This window comes from Myotis myotis, unplaced genomic scaffold (genome assembly GCF_014108235.1).
Source record: "Myotis myotis isolate mMyoMyo1 unplaced genomic scaffold, mMyoMyo1.p scaffold_m19_p_1, whole genome shotgun sequence".
In the NCBI taxonomy this organism is placed as follows: domain Eukaryota; kingdom Metazoa; phylum Chordata; class Mammalia; order Chiroptera; family Vespertilionidae; genus Myotis; species Myotis myotis.
The window spans coordinates 25,498,663-25,520,713 of NW_023416313.1; the positions used below are offsets into that span (position 1 = coordinate 25,498,663).

A 22,051-nucleotide genomic window follows, 5' to 3' on the forward strand; every position below is an offset into this window, starting at 1 on the left:
AACCCAGGACCCTTCCGTCTGTGGGCCGATGCTCTATCCATTGAGCCAAACTGACTAGGGCAACTATTATGCCTTTTATTTTTGTTTTCTTGGGGTTTTTTTTTTTGTTTTGTTAATCCTCACCTGAGGATATTTTTCCATTGATTTTTAGGGAAAGTGGAAGAGAGAGGGAAAGACAGAAAGAAACATCAATGTGAGAGAAACACATCGATTGGTTGCCTCCTGCACGAGCCCGAACCAGGGCCGGGCTTGTGCAGGAGGCAGCCAATCGATGTGTTTTGATTGCAGGCTGAGGAGGAGCCTGTAACCAAGGTACATGCCCTTGACCAGAATCGAACCCAGGACCCTTTGGTCTGCAGGCTGACACTCTACCCACTGAGCCAAACTGACTAGGGCTATTATGCCTTTTAAATGTAAGTATGAATACAGCACTTCTGCTGCAGAGGAAGGTAAGAATGTTTCAGGAAAAGTACATGGAGCACCCTTTCTACTTGAAAGAACGAAAGACAAACTATGTTTATTCAAATATGGGCACCAGGCAGACTATTCTAAAAAATGAATGGGGTGGGCCTGGCACTTCAAGGAAAACAACTGACACTATTTGTTGCCAATGATAAAATGCGAGCTTTCAAGCAAAAGTTGGAATTTTGGAAAATTTCTACCCACCACTGAGAGCTTGACAGCTTCCCCAATAATTAATGGCTTTGCTGATGAGGTGTGGTGAGATCAATGAATGTAATGTTTTCATAGTGTATAATGAAACGTGTCAACATTTGGAAGAGCTTCATAACTCACTGAACCAGTGCTTTCCAAGTTGCCAATGCATGATGTCACAAAATTATGTATGGGTAAAACATCCATCCAGAATGTATGACAGAACTGGGTTTTAATGAAACAGAGTCCAAAAGAGTTTACTACTGTGGTTTCAGATTCCACATTGTAACTAACCTTTAAGAAACTACCAATTATCAAGCTTTGGTGTAACATAAAAAAAGAATAGTCATAATTGCCTGAAAAGACTATTAGAATATCCCTCTTTTCCTTCTACAAAGCTGCATGAGGCCAGCAGGACTTTCTTCATCTACTTCAACCACGTTTATTGAAACGCACTAAAGGTAGAAGTAAGACACACATTATAGAGATTTTCAAATAAATAAAACATTACTTTTCTTATAAAATTGTTGTTGGCTTTGAAAAAAAATGGTTATGTCTCAAACAATATGTTTTATTCTGTTCATGTTAATGGATTTCTTGCTTTTTTTAAATAAATAAAATTTAAATATATCTTTTAATTTTTAATACAATAAATATTGATATACTCCATGTAAACAAAAGTTCTTTGGGGTTCTTAGTACTTTTTGAAGGTGTAATGGGGTCCCCAAGACCAAAAAGTTTGAGAATACTGCCTTTGAGCAATCTCTTCTCTTGCTTTCTCCCCATTTCTTCTTCCTGTGTACTCACTCCTTCTTTACTTCTCTAAACACTATCATCTTTCAATTCTGTCTTCTCCATGCATTACATGAGCCCTGCAAATCAAGAAATGCTTTGTCTGGAACGTCATGACCTTTATCTGTCCTATATACTTGGCAAATAATCCTCTGGGAATCATTTTGAGATAAATGTATTTATTGCACATTATTTTCCCCCACAAGCATGCCCCAGGCTCTGTTTCTTCTATGTGCTCAGAATACAGCAGTGAACAGAACAGACTGCATCCCTCCCCCTGAGCTTATAAGCCAGAATTACCACTCAACATGTGGTTGAACACCAGAAGCATGTATCAATATCATCTAGAAGAGCTTGTTAAAAATGCAGAATGTCCAGATTTTTAAGAATGAAAAAAAAATTTTTTATGCAGAATCTCAGGCTCCAGCCCAGACCTACAGAGTCATAACCTGCATTTCAACAAGCTCTCTGGAGACTTTCCTGCACATTAGCATCTGAGGAGCAGAGGATTTACGCATCTCTCTAATTATTGTGAACTTCTTGGAGGTAAACTATTACCTTTAATATGTTGTACTGCTAGTGTAAATAATACAATGTTATGCTCATCACTCACTCAAACATGAGTACCCTGTGTATAGATTTATTTCTGGGGATTTAAAAACAACAAGAACAAAGGCAAAACAACCTATATCCTGAAGAAGCTTTCCACCTCATAGGAAAGATAAGACTAATTATAATGATAACTAACATTTCAAAAAATGCTTCTTGTGGGCCAGCTTTTGTGCCAAGGGCTTTATAGAACAATCCCATAAGGCCGGTAGTATTATTATTCCCACGTTAAAGATAAGAAAGTTGGGGCTCAGAGGTTAAGAAACTGATGGAGCTGGAACCAATCAGGATGTTGAGTTCTAAAACCCAGAAGGCGATAAATGCCGTAAGAGAGTTAAAGAGATTTGAAAGAATCTTGAGGAAGGTGCCTGTGAGTTCCTCGAAGGAAGCATTGTGCCTCAATCACGGACTCATCCAGAACACTAGCTCAGTTCCTTACACACAGTAGGAACTCAGGAGACATTCATCCATAGAAAGTATGTGAGTATCATCCTCACTAAAGTACTCTTCAAATAAAGAGTCTAGAGTTTACCAAACCAATTATCCTTTCCTCCATTAAAGACACGATGGACTTGAATCCATTCTATAACTTAGGGCCCTTGTTCCATAACACATGCAGGGGACAGGTGGATAAGACATCAACTAAAAGGTGAAAGCCACTCAGAAATCATGCAAGAGGCTGAGGCATGTTCTGGGGAAAGAGAGGAAGGGCAGGAAGCCAATGAATGTCTCCCTTGTCCACAGTGAGCAAGGGATGAAAGGAATGTTGGTCAAAGGTCCCCCGCAGATTATAACCAGGAGCAAACACAGAAAAGCAAAGTGGAGAATTAGCCCATTACTAACAAGTGTCCCTAGAGGCTTCCATCAGCAGGTGTCTCCACAGCCCCAGTCTTGGGGGTCATCTTTGTTCTCTCACTTTCTGACAATTCCACATAGAACATTTTCTTCTATAACATTCTGAGAAACTGTTTTATGGTTCTGTTATGATTACTCTACATGTCTATTAGGGATTAAATAGGCTTTCATGGGCCAGCCATCTTGTATACCTAACCACCACATACACTACCATATGCATAAGAGAAAGATCCTGGTAACAAGCCAACAGACTGAAATCAGCTTCTTAGACAAGTCACTTATAGGCTGGAAATCTACCATTATAATATCCCAGATGTACCAGTTCAGTGCAATTCTATAGGAAGACTTCTTCAAATATGGAGGGAGAAAATTAATCAACCACCAATGTATCTAATGATATTAAGGAAGAATCCTTGCAGGAATTAAATTGTCATTCTCAAGAACAAATCTAAGGAAAGCAAACCAACAATAAAATCTTACACACGATAAATATTATCTCCTCTCTTAGATACCAACACCAATATTTTGGAGTTGGTGTTTTATCCTGTCCTCTCACTTTCTGACCATTCCATATGGAATGCTGACAATTTTCTAACAGTCGACTAATTGGATTTTTCCAGTCAAATCTGTTTGAATATGAAGCTTTTATTTCACCATTTTACACCCAAGTTTTCTAGTAGATAAGCACAATATATAAATTATAAGGGTAACTGGTAACTATCCTCACATTTATGAAAGCGAACTGGGTATATTAACTGAATCAGACTCAGGGTACAAAAATTTATGAACCACCCACATCCCAGCTTTTGAAAAGCTAATGTTTTCCCTCCTCTAACCAGATTAACAGATGGAAGAGCTCTGAGGAGTCATCTAAAGATGACTTTGGAAATTTCAAACATGTTTTGCTTAATAGTTCATGTCACACTGTATAATTCTACCAGAAGGCATGGGACTGAGACTAGAATGACTATGATTAAAAGAAGTCTATAGATACAAGGATGTTGCTACAATGGCACTACACTTGCATGCAGTCGTCACAGGCAAGATCAACATCAGCCCAGTTCTTTCTACCGTGAATTTCATGTGTACACAATGCCTGAGTCGACGAACACATGGAGCAAGGTCCACAAGTCCAGTCACTGTGCCGAGGACGGGAGCCATCTAAAGCTGCCGCTGAGTGTTGCCTATTTGGCATTTGAGCACAGTATCATGAGATCTCTGGACTTACAAGAAAACTAAGAGACCCACATTTTTATAAAAGTTTCCAATTTCTAAGCATTGGCATTGAACTCAAAGTCTTCTAAAACACCATCTACTGGACACAGCCTGCCTGTGTGTTGCCTGTAGGCTTTCCAGCACTGCCCATTTGTGAAACTTTCACGGCATCATATTGCCTGTGCATTGCTCTAAAGCCAGGGACATTGTTTTCTTTTATATTCTACACTAGAGGCCCGATGCACAAAATTCGTACAAGGGGCTCGGCCCCTGCTGCCACAGTGGCAGCCTCTGCCTCAGCCCCCACCACCGTGGCTTTGTCCGGAAGGTCATCTGGGGGGACGTCTGGTCTAATTAGCATATTACGCTTTTATTATTATAGATAGCTCCTAAGAAAATCCTGAATATTTGGAAAGCAAATTCTCTTAAACAGAGCTGAGAAAAACATGGCTATTATAAGCTTTGATCAAAAAGAATAACCCCATCTCCACATGCCAAGTACACTGAACTATCCCACCCTTCAGAACTGAGCCATACTGTTAAATGTTAAGCTTTATTATATCATTATTATCTTTTCCTGCCTTTTCCATACTTTTCCCCCATCTCAGTTGGGTTTGTGGTTTCAGATTCAACAGTATCAGGTCCATACCTAAGTTTCCTCATCTTTACAATGAAGAATTTGGATGAAGGTAACCCAAAACTATCTTGAGGTCCCTTGCAGCATATTTTATTCCACCGAGTCACAATCTTACAGGCTACATGATAATGAGTCTGAGCAGATAGTTTATGATGAAATTTGACCAGAAAACATCTGAACATGGCCAGTAGTATTTTTGTGTCTATGATTCCACTGAGTCTCAATCTTACAGGCTACATACCTTCCATTAAGGGCATTAGCATCACCTGGCACTTCTGGGAGTCTATCAGTTCTCACAATGCCTGCAAATGTTAGCTTTCCTTCTCGAAAACACTGAATATAATAATTCTTACAAACATCCTCTCACATCTCCTCTGTGTTGCATACAGTAAGACATTATCTATGACACATCTGTACTGGGTTAAATAGTCTCCCCAAAATTCATGCCTACTCACAACCTCAGAATGTGCCTCATTTGGAAATAGAGTCTTGCAGATATAATCAATTAAATTAAGAGGGAGTTATACTGAATTGGAGGAGGCCCTAAATCCAATGACTGGTGTCTTTACAGCAAGGGGATGGGAAGACAGAGGCAGAGTTGCACTGATGCGGCCACAAGCCCAGGAATGCCAAGCATCGCTAGGAACCGTCAGAAGCTTGGAAAAGTCAAGGAAGGAGTCATCCTGCTGACACCTTGATTTCAGGCTTTTATCATCCAGAACTGAGACAGAATAAATTTCTGTTGCTTTAAGCTACCAAGTGTGTGGTGATTTGTTACAGCAGCCCTGAGAAACTAATAAAACATCTAAACATCTCCTCTTCTTTGCTTATAAACTTAGGCTGCCCAGGATCTGGGCTTCATTTCTTGATCGTACTAAGATGTGACATGTGCCAAATGGGACACATTTTAGAAAGCACTCTATATATGGTGGGAACATTCTCCATGGAGACAGGAAACTAACAGTGTTTGAGCTATTTGAGGTCACAGTTCTAATTTATTTCTATGTCTTGGGTATCTAGCACAGCTCACAGAGTAGACTTCTGAAAAATAACTGGCATGTGTATGTACATACGAATGAACAAATGAGGAAGAATGAACAGATGAACTAATGAACAATGGTAACTATGCATGTATTAATTTAAGATTCTGTCGTGAGGATAATGAGTCTGAGCAGATAGTTCATGATGAAATTTGACCGGAAGACATCTGAACATGGCCAGTAGTATTTTTGTGTCTATGATTCCACTGAGTCACCATCTTACAGGCTACATACCTTCCATTAAGGGCATTAGCATCACCTGGCACTTCTGGGAGCACCTCATGCAGGGCTACGGCAGGACTCCGCCCTGTCCCTTCCTAAGCAGCCACTCTTGGTCTGCACTGCTCTTTCCCCAGAAGCTAAAAAACTTGCCAAAATAGGAACTAAAATTTTTATTTTCAAAATGCCAGTAAAGCAGAGAAGAGTGGGGTAAAAGTTATGACTTAAACTTCTTTAGTGATCAGTGTAAAAGAAATGAAAGTGATTCCTTACTTTTTAACAGCTCTAAAGGGCAATGATCTCCCCAGATATCCATCCAAGGAAAGTCTATTCAACTTCCAGCACAGATAACATCAAGAACCCTAACTTCCACATCCCAATCAATTACGTTTCTCCTTCCTAGGGGCATCCATCCCACAGCGCCCTAACCTCTTATAGCCCCTTCCTGGTTCCGTCTTGAATTATCTTCTGTCTTGTGCTTACTGACTGACTGTTAAGATATTTTGCTGCCGTCCATTTCATTATGTTTATCTCCCCCCCCCCCCGCCAAGTATCTAGTATAATATTTTATAATGCAAAACAACCAAAAACTATCGTGAATGTTCAATTGAATCAATTTTTTTTCTCTAGAATGTTCTAAAAAGATTTAATTGAGCAAAATCATTTTCTTCCTTAAGATCATGGGGTGAGATAAGAAATATTTTCACACATCTTACTCCCGAGGTACTAAAATCTAATTTGGAAATCACACAATCTACCCCAGGACACAATGTGTCCAGGCTATTTTGGAAACATCTCACATCTGTCTCCTTGAATTCCTCCTGTCACATCATGGAACTGTCAACTGAGAAGACAGAACAGAAAGGCCAGTGAATCACTAAAGGGCGTTTAAAAGATTGAAATGAATTCAATGGGGGCAAACCAGCTGAAAACAGCATTTCCGATATCCTGGAATTTTCTTTTTCCGTATGAAAGGGATTGGGAGCTTTTAAAAAGCAATTTAAAAATAATTTATGGTTGAAATTACCAGAGCAATGTGACATAAAATGAACATTTAGAAGAAGTTCCTAAAAGTGTTAATATAAACGTATCCAAGGCTCTAACACTCTTAAGCTGGCTAAGGCCAGAAATAAGAAGTGCCGCCAAGTGATACTGACATAATCAAGTTTGCGCCTTGGCTCCCACCCTCCCCAGCTATCCAGCTTGCAAAAGAGTTCCCTTCCCCTCTGTGTGCCTGGAGAGTGAAAGCCAATCAATTTATAAAATCAAAGGATTCAAATTCCTGAGCAACAGGGATCCATCTGCAATGCAAGGCAACTGTACCCAGGTAGCACCAAAATGTTGCCTCTTCCCAAAGTTTTCATGAAGCAAACATAAGACACCAGGTGACCAACAGAGAGACCACACACACAGTCCCATCAACCTAGTTTACCTGAGCCCCTGTGCTCACCTGGGGCCACTGAGGAGGCGGGACCTCTGGCCAAATTCTAACATTAAAAGTCCTCACTTTCAACTACCAACGCTTTTCTTTTAGCATCTAGAAGGCATGCTTCTGGACTTTTTGAAACTCTTATGAAACTCAGTAATCTCACAGATGCTTTCCTTTTATAGAATAGCCTCTTGTTTTCTCAAAGGACAGATGAGGAGGAAAAGAGGAGCAACATATTGTACACACAGGATTGTGCAAAAAAAAAGAAAAGTTACTAAGATGCTGGAGGGGGCAATTCAGAAAGGGGAATGGGAAATCACGAATCTCTGAATTAGTCGGTACTCTTTATTTTACAAACAGCATTCTAACTTGGGAAGGATGCCCCTAAGGAAGGGACGCATCTGTTCTCTTTTTCTAGGCTCCCCAAAGCACAAAGTCTGCAACTCAAAGATAACTGTGTCATCCTGATTTAGCCACAGGACACACACCACAGTGATGAGTATTTACTTAATACACAGTGACGAAGCACATATATACACTGTTTCTATGTATGAATTATCACAGTGCATACTACTATTTTACAAAATGTTTGCTCCTATTTTTTCTTCTTCAATAGTCAGTGTTTGTGTGTATTATATATAAACATGGGTATGCTATATAAAATATACAGAATAAACATTAATTTTGCTATTAGAAGTGAAACATACAATGTTTAATTTAAACTGATTGTGCTCATTGTACACACTATGCTTCACAGGAAAGATGAAAGAAAAAGCAATAGCAATTCTGAATAACTGCTTATTTTATTTCACTCACTAATTTATATGGTGGTCACTACCCGAAACTCCAAAGTGTTATCATGAAGTAGAGGTTTCTATTCAGTAGGCATTCACAACTGGCTCTCAGGAAATTCCAAAAGAATTCCCCAATATTTTAATACTAGAGGCCCAATGCACGAAATTCGTGCAAGGGTAGGCCCTCAATCCTCACGATCCTTGGCTGCCTCAACCCTCACGACCCCAGCTGCCTTGGCCCTTGCAGCCCCGGCTGTCTCTAGGCCCCACCCCCAGCCCACTGGTCCTTCCGCCATCCGGTCTAATTAGCATATTGGCTCTTTATTATATAGGACTAGAGGCCCAATGCACAAAATTCGTGCAAGGGGCTTGGCCCCCACCGCTCTGCCTCAGCCCTCACAGTCCCGGCTTTGCCAGAAGGTTGTCTGGAAGGTCATCCGGTCTAATTAGCCTATTACGCTTTTATTATATAGGATTCATATCTGGAGACGCTGCAGCATGCTGAAATAGGCACAGCGATCCCAAAGGGACCATTTTGAAGGATAGCACAGGTTTGGCCTCCAGTATGTTTTTAAAAAACTCAGTCTCACTGCTTTAGAGTCACAGCTAACACACTCTTCCCAGCATATTCGATTCAAAATGTCAATCCTTAGCAGCCCATTCAGGGCTATCACCATACTGTCACCCATACTTTAAAATTCTAAGGTCTTCAAAACTGACTTTAAGGGAGAAAAATGAACATATCCCCCAACATGTCAGAAAACCCTCATCCAGTTCCCATGATGCACGCACTGCAATCAGTTGTGTAGAGAAGCCACAGGAAGGGCCGCCAGGGCACTGAGCGAGGAGCAGTGAGCAGAGGGACCCGAGAGCCGCAGTGGACGGAGAGGACTGCCATTTCAGCAGACTCTGAGCTCTCCGCAGGCCCTTCCTGACACCAGCACGCCATGAGCGATGGGGCTAGGGACACAACCATCTAAATTTCAGTGGTGAGAAACTGCTAAGGAACTCACAGAGCTTGAATATGATGGAATAGCACACCTAATACTTAAAAAAGCCTGAATGTCCTGATATGGACAGTTCCACAAAAATATATATTTAAGTGAAAAAAAGCAAAGCATTTATAAAACAATCTAATGTAATTTTTTTGTAGTTTTAACTTTTTAAAAAATATATATTTTCATTGATTTCAGAGAGGAAGGGAGAGGGAGAGAGAGATAGAAACATCAATGATGAGAGAGAATCATTGATTGGCTGCCACCTGCACACGCCCTACTGGGGATCAAGCCTGCAACCCTGGCATATGCCCTGACGGGGAATTGAACTGTGATCTCCTGGTTCATAGGTCGACGCTCTACCACTGAGCCACTGGGCTGTTTTAAGTTCTTATTGTGGAAAATCTTAAACATATAAAATTTGAGAGAACACAACAATGAACCCTCATGTACCCCCCTTTAATGATTACCAGCTTAGGGGCAATTTTGTTTCTTTTTTTTTTTTTTAACCCCACCCCAATTATTCTGAAGAAAAGTCCATACTGAATATTATTTATATCAGGTTATGTTATGTTATGTTATGTTATGTTATGTTATGTTATGTTACATATTATACCATTCTATATAGTAGTATATTAGTATATCTCTAAAAAGTAGGGACTCGTTAATAAGATCATTATCATAAAATTTGGGTATATTTTATTTTTTGTAAAGTAATTTACACTAGTATTTTATCATTGTGACAAACTTTTTAAAGGCTTTTGAGAAATGTATACAACCATAAATCCACACTAAACATTACCATCTACCGAGAAAGTCTCTCCAGGCCCTTTTACAGTAAAAAATCGGGCATATTTTAAAATTTATTATAGATGTGGGTATATGCATAAAATGTTTTTGAAAGAAAACAACTTTAAGAAGTAGTGGTCGTCACTGGGAAAAGAATTAGAGTGGGAGCTGAGGAGACTTTACTGTTCATTAAATAACTTCCAGTAAAATTTAAAATTGAACTATCACAGAGAGCAGCCACATCTGCGTGAGCAGGGAGGGGTGCGAGGGAGATGTGTGAAAATAGGAGGTCGAGTTAGGGTGTGTGTGAGATACTCGTTATCTCTATAGATTCAAACACCAGCAGGCGACAGTGCCATCAGCTATAGGATATGAATTCTCTCAATGGATGAAAAGTAATAGAGTTGTGAACTCAGTAACATTACCAAGCATAATTATGTTGCCAATAATAGCAGGGCTAGACATTTTCAAGATGAAATAGACTCACCTCAACCTCCCCACTGCCATTACCAGCTACAGCAAGCTGATGAAATCCATCACTTAAAGTACTGTGATTTTTAAAGGGCATTTCAAAAACTTTTTTTAAACAAGTTCACGTCTTAACCTTCCCCTTCCCTTTTCTTTATCTGTAGTCCTTGTAGTTGCTCTTTCATATAGGATGGGAAAATGTTACTTCCTTCCCTGGTAGTTCTATCTACCATACTCACATAGGGACCCACCAGGGTGGCTGCAAGGTATTGTTACAGAAATACGCCTTTGCGAGTGCTGGTGTACTCCGACTTCAGATACAACAACGTTCTCCACATCTGTTAGTTTTATGATCAGTATAGTGGAGGGCTATGGAAAACTGAGGTTAAATGTAGCCAACTTTTAGGAACCTGTTTATTTCTGTCACAATTTTGACTCCTCTGACAAGCCTCAAGACGTCATTGATATGGACAAAAGTCAATTAGACTAGCTAAAATCCTAAACTGCTGAACATATTTTAAAAGAACCATCACTTTCTCATTTTCAAATATCACTTAAACAAGGCTAATAAAATGTTCTCCGGTAAAAGTCAAAAGGGAGATGGTCTTTTAATAACCAGACTATTAAGTTTTCATTAGCTTGAACATAAATACGTTCTGCTGAGAACCTTAAAATCGCTGGTTCTCTTAACTGGGTTATATCTTGTCCCCAGCAACTGTATTTCTTTTATTATTTTGCTCAACAAAACCCAATATTTCTAGACAGTATAAAGAAATAGTTCACCTAAGCACTGGCAGCACAGTTTTTAAACAGAGGATGTTTTACTGTACCTACCATCAAGGACCTATTTCTTTTACAAAACTGCTTCCCAGAAAGAACAACTTATGTATGAATCAAAATAAAACTGTTAAAGGATATATTTGCCACACAAATGGCCCAGTTTTACCCCCAAAGGTCATGTTCCTCTTGCCACAAATGGATTTTTTTGAGTCAGTCTAGAGATGAATTCCATCAATAACTGAAAACACCAAAAGCAAGGGCCCCCTCCCAACACCTTTCCCAGGGGTACCTGCTTCGTCCGGGGAGCTGGGCGAGGCGCTGTCGTGGGACAGTGTGGTCCAGCTGGACTCCTCGTCGCTGGGCGCCAGGTTCTGGATCCGGTGCAGGGCACAGTCCGTTTTGGCCCCTGTTTTCGGGTGATCCTTCTTGGTCTCGGGGCTGGATGACACTGTGGCTACTGGGCCATCTTCGGGGCTGAACTGGGATTTGTTTGGTTTCTGCAGCAGCATGTCACCATTCCCAATGATGGTGGAGGCCTGGCCCTGGCCCGCCTGCGACTTCTCCTCCACGACCCCATGCTGGCTGCCTGAGTCCGGCTCGAGGTCTCTGGTTGAGGTTTCCAGGTCTGCATAGTAATTGAGGAAGCTCTTGGTTCTCCTGGGTTGGGAGGGTAAAATTTCACACCCCGGGGAATCCTGCGGCTGGGGCTCTTTGCCTTCTAACTTCTCAGAAGTTATGTTGATGATGGCAGTGGGACTGACGTTTTTGTTGGGGTCCTGCTGTCCCTGCTCTGCAGCCTTCCGGAGCTGGTTCTCCCCGTTTTTCACCAGCTTGATGTTGGCAGAGCCATTTCCCAGCAGAGGCTGTGCGGTGGGGTCGGAGAGGCCCATGGCTGCCTGGATGTTAGTTAGTGCATATTTTTTCCTGCATTTGGGGGGTGTGCTGTTCTTGGCTTCCGTGTGCTTGATTTCGGCATTCAACTGTTCATTGTGGGAGGAACGGAGATTAAGGGTATTCGGTGGTGTGACCGGGCTGTTCCGATGCGTGACATCTGAGGTTCCGCTGCTGGCCATAAACACCGCCAAAGTGTCTACACCCGCGGCAGCTGGAAAACAAAGGGAACCGGGCATTAGCTGCCTGACATGATGAAACCACTTAGCAAACAGAGCGAGCACACATTTTTATGCAGAAATTTGAGAGAATGAAGGCGTCTGTCTGTTGCACATGTTCTTGTAAAATTGACCCATTTTCCTCTTTATTGTCACCATTTGCTTCTATATCAAATAGGAGCAAATGAAAGGCTGACTGTGGGCTCCCAAAAGCCAATTTACAGAAGAGCCAAGAGGTCTGAGGGTCCAAGTTTTACCTAAAATTAAAAAGTGTCTCTCTTTTGAATTCATATGGGAGCATTCAGATGGCTTCATTTTCCACAACCTTGAAAATGGCCCCCTTTCTAAACATTTACACAACATTTCTATCCTGTTGTTCCCTCAGGCAACAAAAAAACTGCTCAAAATCCCCTGGGGCCCAGCAAGTGTGGCCCACTGGTTGAGTGCTGACCTATGAACCAAGAGGTCATGGTTCGATTCCCAACCCAGGGCACATGCCCGAACTGTGGGCTGGATCCCCAGTAGGGGGCATGCAGGAGGCAGCCAATTAATGATTCTCTCTCATTGTTGATGTTTCTCTCGCTCTCTCTTCTCCCTTCCTCTCTGAAATCAATAAGAAATATATTTTAAAATCCTCTGAGGCTCCAGCTTTCTTAATTAACCTGAACGGTCCCTGTTCAATGATGCACTATACATACATCCAAGGTAATTTTTCTCAATCGTGTTTAGAAATTGTGTTCGGAATGCCTAGAAAAATCACACCTCCATTAGAGTGTTTTGCTAATGTCTTTGTAAACATTTCTGACTTGGGCTTAGTGTTTGTACTAAACAGAAATGTTGGTGAAATGCCTTAATTGCTCAAGAAACACACACACACACACACACACACACACACAATTACTAATAATGTAGCATTGAGCCCTTCGCTTCAAGACGTGGAGCCCCAAGGCGCCCGACTACGTTCCACTGAATTAAACTACAGACTCAGCTGCTTGCAGCACCAGGTGCCCTTGCAGAACGCCTCGGCAACTATCTGACAGTGGCATTTATCTCGAATATTGTTCACACCATCAGTGATTTATTCCATGTGTCTTTTGCTAGGAAGAAAGAACAGTTTCTCAGACTAGAAAGGAATAAAATTCATCAGCGAGAATTCCTGAGGTTTCACATTTCTCAGCCTGTGAGGAATGATTTCTTTCTTATCTGATCCTCTGCCCTCCACAGAGACCTCAGTGAGTTCTCCACCGCAGTGGGTGAGCCGAAGCACAGCTCCTAACATTCCTAAAATTGCACTGTGACAACTCCCTCATCCTCCCCCAGGCACAACAGGGACCTCCACAGGAGAGGAGGGCAAGAATGTTCCCTGCAGGAGCTGAGAGGCATCTCTTTCTGTCACCAAGTGCACGGGATGGGCTGTTCTAGACAAGGATCCCCCACTCATCTAGAATCTGCATGCTTCTAGGAAACGAGGCAACGTCTACACAGTCTAGGCAGTGTCCACTTCTACAATGGAATGACCATGTAGCCCAGAGAGATAGTTAAGGGCTGTAGTCCAAAGTGACCCACCTTGGGCCCCGTTCTGCAGAATTATTCTCTAGGAGAATTGCTGCTTACCCAGCACCCACCTCAGCACTTGGGCTTCATGTCACAGGAACAGAGAATCGAGTGTGTTTCTCCCTTTCAAACAATACTTTGAGACTAAATTTAAAAAAATAATAATAATACTGTTTGGGCTGCTACTACCATTTTATGGAAAACATATGTTTCCATTTCTAATTCACTCAGGTGTAGCATTTGTTACGAGAAGAGCCCATCTTGAACCCACATGAAGTTTTCCCCGAGACACACACCCACCACGCAGACACACAAGGGAGAGTTACTTTTAGACTCTCGGTATTTAGATTGACGTTATTATGAGAAAGTTGGAAATCTTCTGGCGTTTAAAAAGGCATGGCAAGAAATTTCATAAGGCTATTTTATGCCAGGTTCTACATTCCAGCAGTGTTGTTAGGGAGAAATTTTTGTTTATAACCATAAACATTTTCCGAAAGAACACCATCAACATTTCCAGGTGATTTAATATTGAAGTCACTTTCATATCCTGGGTGTGACAGATAAACACTTTTAGCCACGTTCACATCAACCCTTGGAGCCCATCACCCTCCCTATGGCCTTGTAACCCTTCTGCTTGCTAGAAATCACAGGGGGTTTTCGGAGGGTTAAGTTAGAACAACAGGACCATTCCACGCAAACGGCTCTGTATATGTTGTTTTTATAGATCAAAGCCTGAACACTGTGAGTGTGCCTTCGATGTGAAACGAGGGTGTCATCTGAAAGGTCGGATCTAGCACTAAGGCAGCCCAGGGAATTCTACGCGGTTACAGTGTCTCCAGGGGATGACATATCTGCGAGGCAGTCATTTGGGTTCAAAAGGGTCATGAAGTAGGTAGAGGTTAGCAAAGCCCTAGACAGACTCAGGCTGCAAGAGAAAGGCCCTCAAAAGTGACAGGCAGTGGCCTGAGCATAAGAACACAGACCTTGGGGTCAGAGAGACAGGCTCGAGCCCTGTCCATGATTCTCACCAAATGAGTAATCTAGGACACCAGACCTTTAGTTTCCTTGTCTGAAAAATGGGAACAATAATAGTACCAGGTTGCAGTGAGAAATGCCAGCAGAAAGCTTAGCATCGGACGTAGCAATAAATGTGAGCAACCCTCACCCCTTTTATTCAAGGGACAGAGCCCAGGGCTGCCTACCAAGGCCCCAAAATTAACCTTCCTATTTGATGTGAGTGATCGAAATGGTCTTATTACAGAGATACACAAAGAGTAAGTAGACTAATAGGAAAGGATAAAGAAACTGGGTCTAGAAGGGTTTTATTATGAAAACAAAAAACATTCCTTGGACTTAAAAGGAAGGATGTTTGTGTTTCTTTTTTTTTCCTCCCCAAATACATTTATATTCATTTTGGAGAGGAAGGGAGAGGGCGAGAGAGACAGAAACATCAGTGATGAGAGAGAATCATTTGATTGGCTGCCTCCTGTGCGGCTCCTGCTGGGGATGGAGCCTGCAATCTGGACATACTAGTATGCCCTGAATGAGAATCGAGCCATGACCTCCTGGTTCAGAGGTCAATGCTCAACCACTGAGCCACACCAGCTGGGCGATGTGTTTCTTTTTTTAAAGGAATGAAAAATCTTACCATGTCTCTTTAAACCTTCTACTATTTGGCTGTTTTCTTTGAAGTAAAAAAGGCTAAGAATAAAGCCAAACTCCTTAACATAACAGACAAGTTACTTCAACTCCCCATTTCTAATGTAGATAATAGTACCTACACCTCAGTGAGCTTCAATTGGGGACTGAGAGAGAAGACTGTGGAGCATTTAGCCCAATGCCTGGCATCTATAAGAGCTCGGTCCCTAGAGGGATCACTCTTATTTCACAGCTCCCTCCTTCCCCGTACACTTTGTCTCTGGCCACCATACCGCAGGCAAGCATTTATTGAGCACCTTCTTCCTTACCAGGCACTGTACTGGGAATGGGGAAATCAAGGAACCTAAAGTGCTTTCAGCCTGTGGAAGACAAACACACAATAAAGTGACAGAGATCAACTAGGTGGGCGTGGAGGAAGGTAGAAAGGAGGAAGTTGTCATCCCACCTTAGGTTGGAGAGGATCTGAAGGTAAGAGAGGGCAGGTTACCATCTATGTCAGGGGTGGGCAAACTTTTTGACTCGAGGGCCACAATGGGTTCTTAAACTGGACTGGAGGGCCGGAACAAAAGCATGGATGGAGTGTTTGTGTGAACTAATATAAATTCAAAGTAAACATCATTACATAAAAGGGTACGGTCTTTTTTTTTTTTTTTTTGTTTTATTCATTTCAAACGGGCCGGATCTGGCCCGCGGGCCGTAGTTTGCCCACGGCTGATCTATGTCATCTGAGCAAATCAAGACATGAAAGGAGAGCTGGTAAAGGATCAGGCAGGGTCCGACAAGACATGCTCCAAGAGTGTGGACTTGACCCCAAGGCAGAGAAGAGCAAGCACTTCAACAGCAGCCTTTTTAAAAGCCAGCAGATTTCCAACTTCCTCACAACAGTGTCACTCTAAATACCCAAGAACAGCGGTTCTCAACCTGTGGGCCGCGACCCCTTTGGCGGTCGAACAATCCTTTCACAGGGGTCACCTAAGACCATCCTGCGTATCAGATATTTACATTACGATTCATAACAGTAGCAACATTACAGTTATGAAGTAGCAACAAAAATAATTTTATAGTTGGGTCACAACATGAGGAACTGTATTTAAAGGGCCAGAAGGTTGAGAGTCACTGCCTAAGAAGAATGAACCTAAAGCTGAAGTGCGTGCATGTGTGGTATTCCTTTACGTGGTGGGGGAAAGCCATCCCCCCCGCCCCCCCAGCACATTTTCCAAGGCGTTAAAGAAGCAATGTAAACCAGGCAACTACACCATCAGTGGTCATCAGGGAAAGAGCAGAAAGAGGTAGACAGAGGGTGTCTCCCTAGCCAAAGAGGTAGGCCGGGCCCACGTTCCTGCTCCGCTATCTGGTGTTAGAGACTGACTACCCCTCGCTGAGTAGGAGAGAGCTCAGACATGGAAACACTGGAAGGCTTTAACAGTTCATCCAGACAAAGGGAGAGGACACGGTGGGCCAGGCAGACTTGGGTCTGGGGGAAGTTTCCTCTCACACTGCACAGTGCCAGCTCTGGTCACTCCTCCCTGGACTAGGGCACAGAGATGAAGTCTCCGTTAGCACTTGGACTCAGAGGTGAGGACTAAGAAGCACCAGGTGCACTGGGTGATGATAAGGACTCTGATAAGAATGGCAGCGGTGGGCAGAGGTCGCCTCTAGGAGCTTCACTGTGAACAAAGCAGGGGAGAGAGAAGAGCAGCCAGAGCAGCCACAGTTGTGGGAAGAAGTTTGTGTTCTAAAGGAGAGTCTTAGCCATGTTTTATTGTTCACAGGCCAGAAAAGCAGAGGCCAGTAGAGAGGGGGAAAGCGGAACACAAAAGAGGGACAGACCAAGAAGGAAGGGTCCAGGTGAGGAGAGGAGAGGAGGGGCCACGGCAGATGTGGAAGAGTCGGCCTTGCCCAGGACAAGGGCCACTTTTTCACGTGAGAAGGAAGGTGAGGGATAAGGATGGGGACAGGCGCGATGTCACACCGAGGAAAAGCAAAACTGATGGCCTCAATTTTCTCATGAAGATTAAGTCTTCCCTGAGGGGAAGCTGTCTCAGAGAATCCGTGGAGATGGACTACGTTTAGAAATATTCACAAGGTCAAAACACAGGATTAGTGACATTAAAATTTTTTTTTTAATTTGATGGCATAAAAACAGACACACAGGTCAATGGAACAGAATATAGAGCCCAGAAATAAACCCATGCATATATAGTCAATTAAATTATCCAAAAGAGCCAAGACTATACAATGGGGAAAGGACACTCTCTTCAATACACGGTGCTGGGAAAAATGGACAGCCACATGCAAAAAATGAGCCTGGACCACTCTCTTACAACTACACACAAAACTTAACTCAACATGGATTAAAGACTTGAAAGTAAAACCTGAGTCCATAAAAGTCTTAGAGGAAAACATAGGGGACAAGCTTCTTAACATGTCTTGGCGATGATTTTTTTTTTTTTTTTAATTTGACACCAAAAGCAAAGGCAACAAAAACAAAATAAACATGTGGGACCACATCAAACTAAAAAGCATTTGCTCAGGAAAGGAAACCATCAACACAATGAACAGGCAACCTATGGAATCTACGGAGGGGGAAAAAGAAAGAAATACCCTGAGAGGGGGTGTAATGAGGGTGTTAGGTGGCACCCTAAGGACGGGTCTTCAGTACAAGGGTGGTTCTGCTCCTAGATTTCTGGAAGGTGGATAGGGCCCAAGATTTTGCCATCACGTCCCCCTCTATTCATCATGCTGTTCTGAGTGTTACCTATCAAGATCCAACATCAATTCAAGAGGATCAATTCCTATTCCAGAGCTAGATATAAGTTCAGAGTTAAGAGTATTACAAGAACCAATGAGACTCCCGCCATCTCTCTCCTGCAGGATGGAGAAACATCTATTATAACCTGGCATGTATTTCCTCCTTTCCTGATAAATGTCCCCAAATTTTTCCTGAGGAATCAGCCTTCCTCCACACCCATTCAACAGATTTTTTGGGGTGTGTACCATGATCTCAGATACAGTCCGCACTGCTGAGGACACAGCAGTGAACAAAACTGATGCAATAAAAATACCTGCTCTCACGGAAATGACATTCTAGGGATTCAGCCCCTGTGTTTCAGGCAGAGGTGACTCCACCCGACTTCATGAGGCACCAGGCCCAGGCCCAGCCAATCACAGTAGCAAATCCCCATGGCAGTGGTGCCTGGTTCAAGGAAAAGCATGGGACCCACACTCAGCCAATCCTAAGACCTTTGCCACAGTGACTGGAAGAGAAGTGCTCTCTTTTCCCTTCTTCATAGAAGATAAAAGCTTCAAGGAGTCACCATGGAAGGAACCTGCTTCTTGCCTAAGCATGAACCGAACACATGGGCAAGTAGAGTGAAGACACAGAGAGAAAGTGAGCAGGCTGCAATGACATTGCTGGAATCCTTAAAAGAAGCTGTGTCTGAAACACAACACCCAGGAACTTCTAGGGCAGCGGTTCTCAACTTGTAGGTTGTGACCCCTTTGGCGGTCGAACGACCCTTTCACAGGGGTTGCCTAAGACCATCCTGCATATCAGATATTTACATGACGATTCATAACAGTAGCAACATTACAGTTACGAAGTAGCAACGAAAATAATTTTATGGTTGGGTCACAACATGAGGAACTGTATTTAAAGGGCCAGAAGGTTGAGAATCACTGTTCTAGGTGAGTGATCGGCAAACAGTGGCTTGGCAAACCGCGGCTCTCGAGCCACATGTGGCTTTTTGGCCCCTTCAGTGTGGCTCTTCCACAAAATACCGACTTCTGCGCATGGGCCACGAAGTTTCAATCGCACTGTATGTGCACGCCCGCATGTGGTATTTTGTGGAAGAGCCACATTTAAGGGGCCAAAGAGCCGCATGTGGCTCGCGAGTCGAGGCTCACCGACCACGGTTCTAGGGTATAGAAGCCAATCAAGTTTCTTCCCTTTTTTTGCTTAAACCGCTTCAAGATGTTTTTTCTCCTTTTAGCAACGAAAAGAGCCTCAGTTAATATACAAAGTATTTTTTAGGAAGCCTAAACAGAACTAGGTAAGCCAGGGTCATTTTAATTCCATGGCTAACAAAGCTTTCCTCAAACCCAGAGTCACAGAGGTCCCAGCACCAAGCTGTGACCCCATAACTCAGATGACATCCTAATACACCCCGTGCTGGAGCCTGTAGTTAAACCTGCTCCCCCCTTCTCTTTCCTGAGACCTCTAGCCTTCTGTCAACAAAAAAATTTGTCAGAAGTGACAGGAAACTCCTCTCTTCAGTAACCCGCTGCTCTTTCTCAGCTCCCATGACATGCTTATAAAATTGGAAACTGACAAATGGTCCCGGGTTGATGAATGGGCCCAGGGAAGCCCGGCGCTGGGCCCACTCTTAAATGAGACTTCACATTGTCCTCATTTTTATTTCTTCTGCTGTACAATTTCATTTCCACTGAGGAGTTAACAGCAAAACTTCTACCCTGAGGGATGTTGCCTTTTGAACTAGACCTCCAAGTATTAAGGAAATGAAACAAACTCCGATTTTCTTTTTTTTCTTTTAGGAATGAGAGGCAAAATAAAGCTGGTTTCCTGAAATTACTCAGAAAGTAAACTCTCAATGTGACAAAAATGATAAGAACTTCTCCATGAACAAAAGAGGAAAAGGTCACTGGAAGGCAGTGTGGGTCACGGGCTCAGAGAGATCACAGGATTCGTACCTTGGAAGTTTCTAAGCCAGGAAGGCAGTTTCACACAGCTGGTTCACAGGGCGACTTCCCCAGGCTCTTTGAGATAAAGGGGAGATTTTAAGAGCTGGGTCTAAACCACCTAAGGGTTTCCCATTCTCCACTCAACTTAATTGCCTGAGGGCTCACTCGGTTCAATATCCCCAGTGGGATGGAGGAGAGTCAAGAAAGGTGTACCAATTGCTTTCCTTCAAGAAACTCCGTCAGATAGGGCAGCGAGAAAGATAACTTATTAAACAAACTCACAATGGCTAAAGATAGAGGGGCTTATAAGAAGACATTAGGGATGAGGAGAGAGGGTCAGAGAAGGTTCCCACCCAAAACACAAAACAACAACAATAACACAGGAAACAGCGGAGTTGGGTCCTGAAAGGTGGGTAGGAGTCTACCAGTGGACAAGGAAGAGAAGCCCCCAGATGGGGGGAAAGATGGCAATGCAACGTCACACCTGGTAGATGCGATGACTGATTATTTGGGAAACACAAATCAGAATATGTGTATTCAAATAAGAATTAAGACATTCGGAGCAGTCAACTTGGGATATGATACGCTGACCCCAAGGATATTATCGCTGCTCAATTTCTACATTTCATCATTTAGAAGAGCTTCAGTGTCTTCTGAAGATGAATGTTTTTTGTATTTTCTTTGTTTTTGTTGGTGCTTTTAAAAAACATTTTTAAAAGTATATTTTTATTGATTTCAGAGAGGAAGGGAGAGGGAAAGAGATAGATAGAAACATCAATGAAGAGAGAATCATCGATAGGCTGCCTTCTACACGCCCCACACTGGGGATTGAGCCCACAACCTGGGCTTGTGCCATGGCCGGGAATCAAACCATGACCTCCTGGTTCATAGGTCAATGCTCAATCACTGAGCCACCACGGCCGGGCTCTGGATGTTTTTGGCCAACTCTGGTGAACATAGTCAATGATCAAGCCTGGGAATACTGATTTAGGTGAAAAAAGTAGTAAGCTATAACGTACTGATGCAGGTTTTCTTGAATAAGCTAACCTCGAGTCAATTTAAAAAAAAAAATTAAACAATGAAAGAAGCCTTAAAATAGGGAAGTTACTTGACTATGTCATAGCTAAGACCTATTCAGAAGAGACACCCAAGTTGAATCTTGAAGGTTCAACAAGAATTTCGTAAGCAGATAATGGTATAGATTTTGGTATGTTTGTTTTTGAAAAGGTTCTCAGTAGTCACAGCTCCTAAGAGTGGAAAATGGGATTGAGGCATACCTTATTCCACTTATTGGTCCAGACTCTCCCTTACTAGCTGCCATTTAAATTAAAAAAAAAAAAAAAAGGCTGGAATATGATATTCCACTGAAGAAAACTGCTTTCTTGGCAAAATTTGTTACATTCTATACCAATGCATGATAGTAGTAGCTCTTATTGAAAAACCGTGCTGGATAACAGCTTCATTATCTCTTACATAACTACCAAGGAATAACGCAACTTGAGTACCAACAGAAAGAATGACGAAGTCAGCATAACCAAATACAGTGGCCATAAGAAATTTCCACAGCTATTTGATTAGTTCACCCCCATTTAGAGGAAAACACATCACTTTATATATTTGCCAGCTTAGTTCCTAAAATGTTTCCATATTGAGTCTATCTTGCAAATGTAATAAAAAGAATTTTAATGCTAAACAATTCCTAAAGGGATTTACTCTCAACACTTAAAATGTACTTTTAAAAGGACATGCATG

At 42.4% G+C, this 22,051-nt stretch overlaps 1 protein-coding gene across 12 annotated transcripts in view; it reads right to left on the reverse strand.

Moving 5' to 3' along the window:
* Positions 1-22,051, reverse strand: part of APBB2 (amyloid beta precursor protein binding family B member 2) — a 323,648-nt gene that overhangs the window by 138,581 nt on the left and 163,016 nt on the right. For all 12 annotated transcript variants that reach the window (XM_036332260.1, XM_036332188.1, XM_036332170.1 and 9 more), the window contains one exon: positions 11,566-12,381. In XM_036332260.1, coding sequence (XP_036188153.1) covers positions 11,566-12,381 — 816 coding nt within the window. The remainder of the gene's footprint in view (positions 1-11,565; positions 12,382-22,051) is intronic.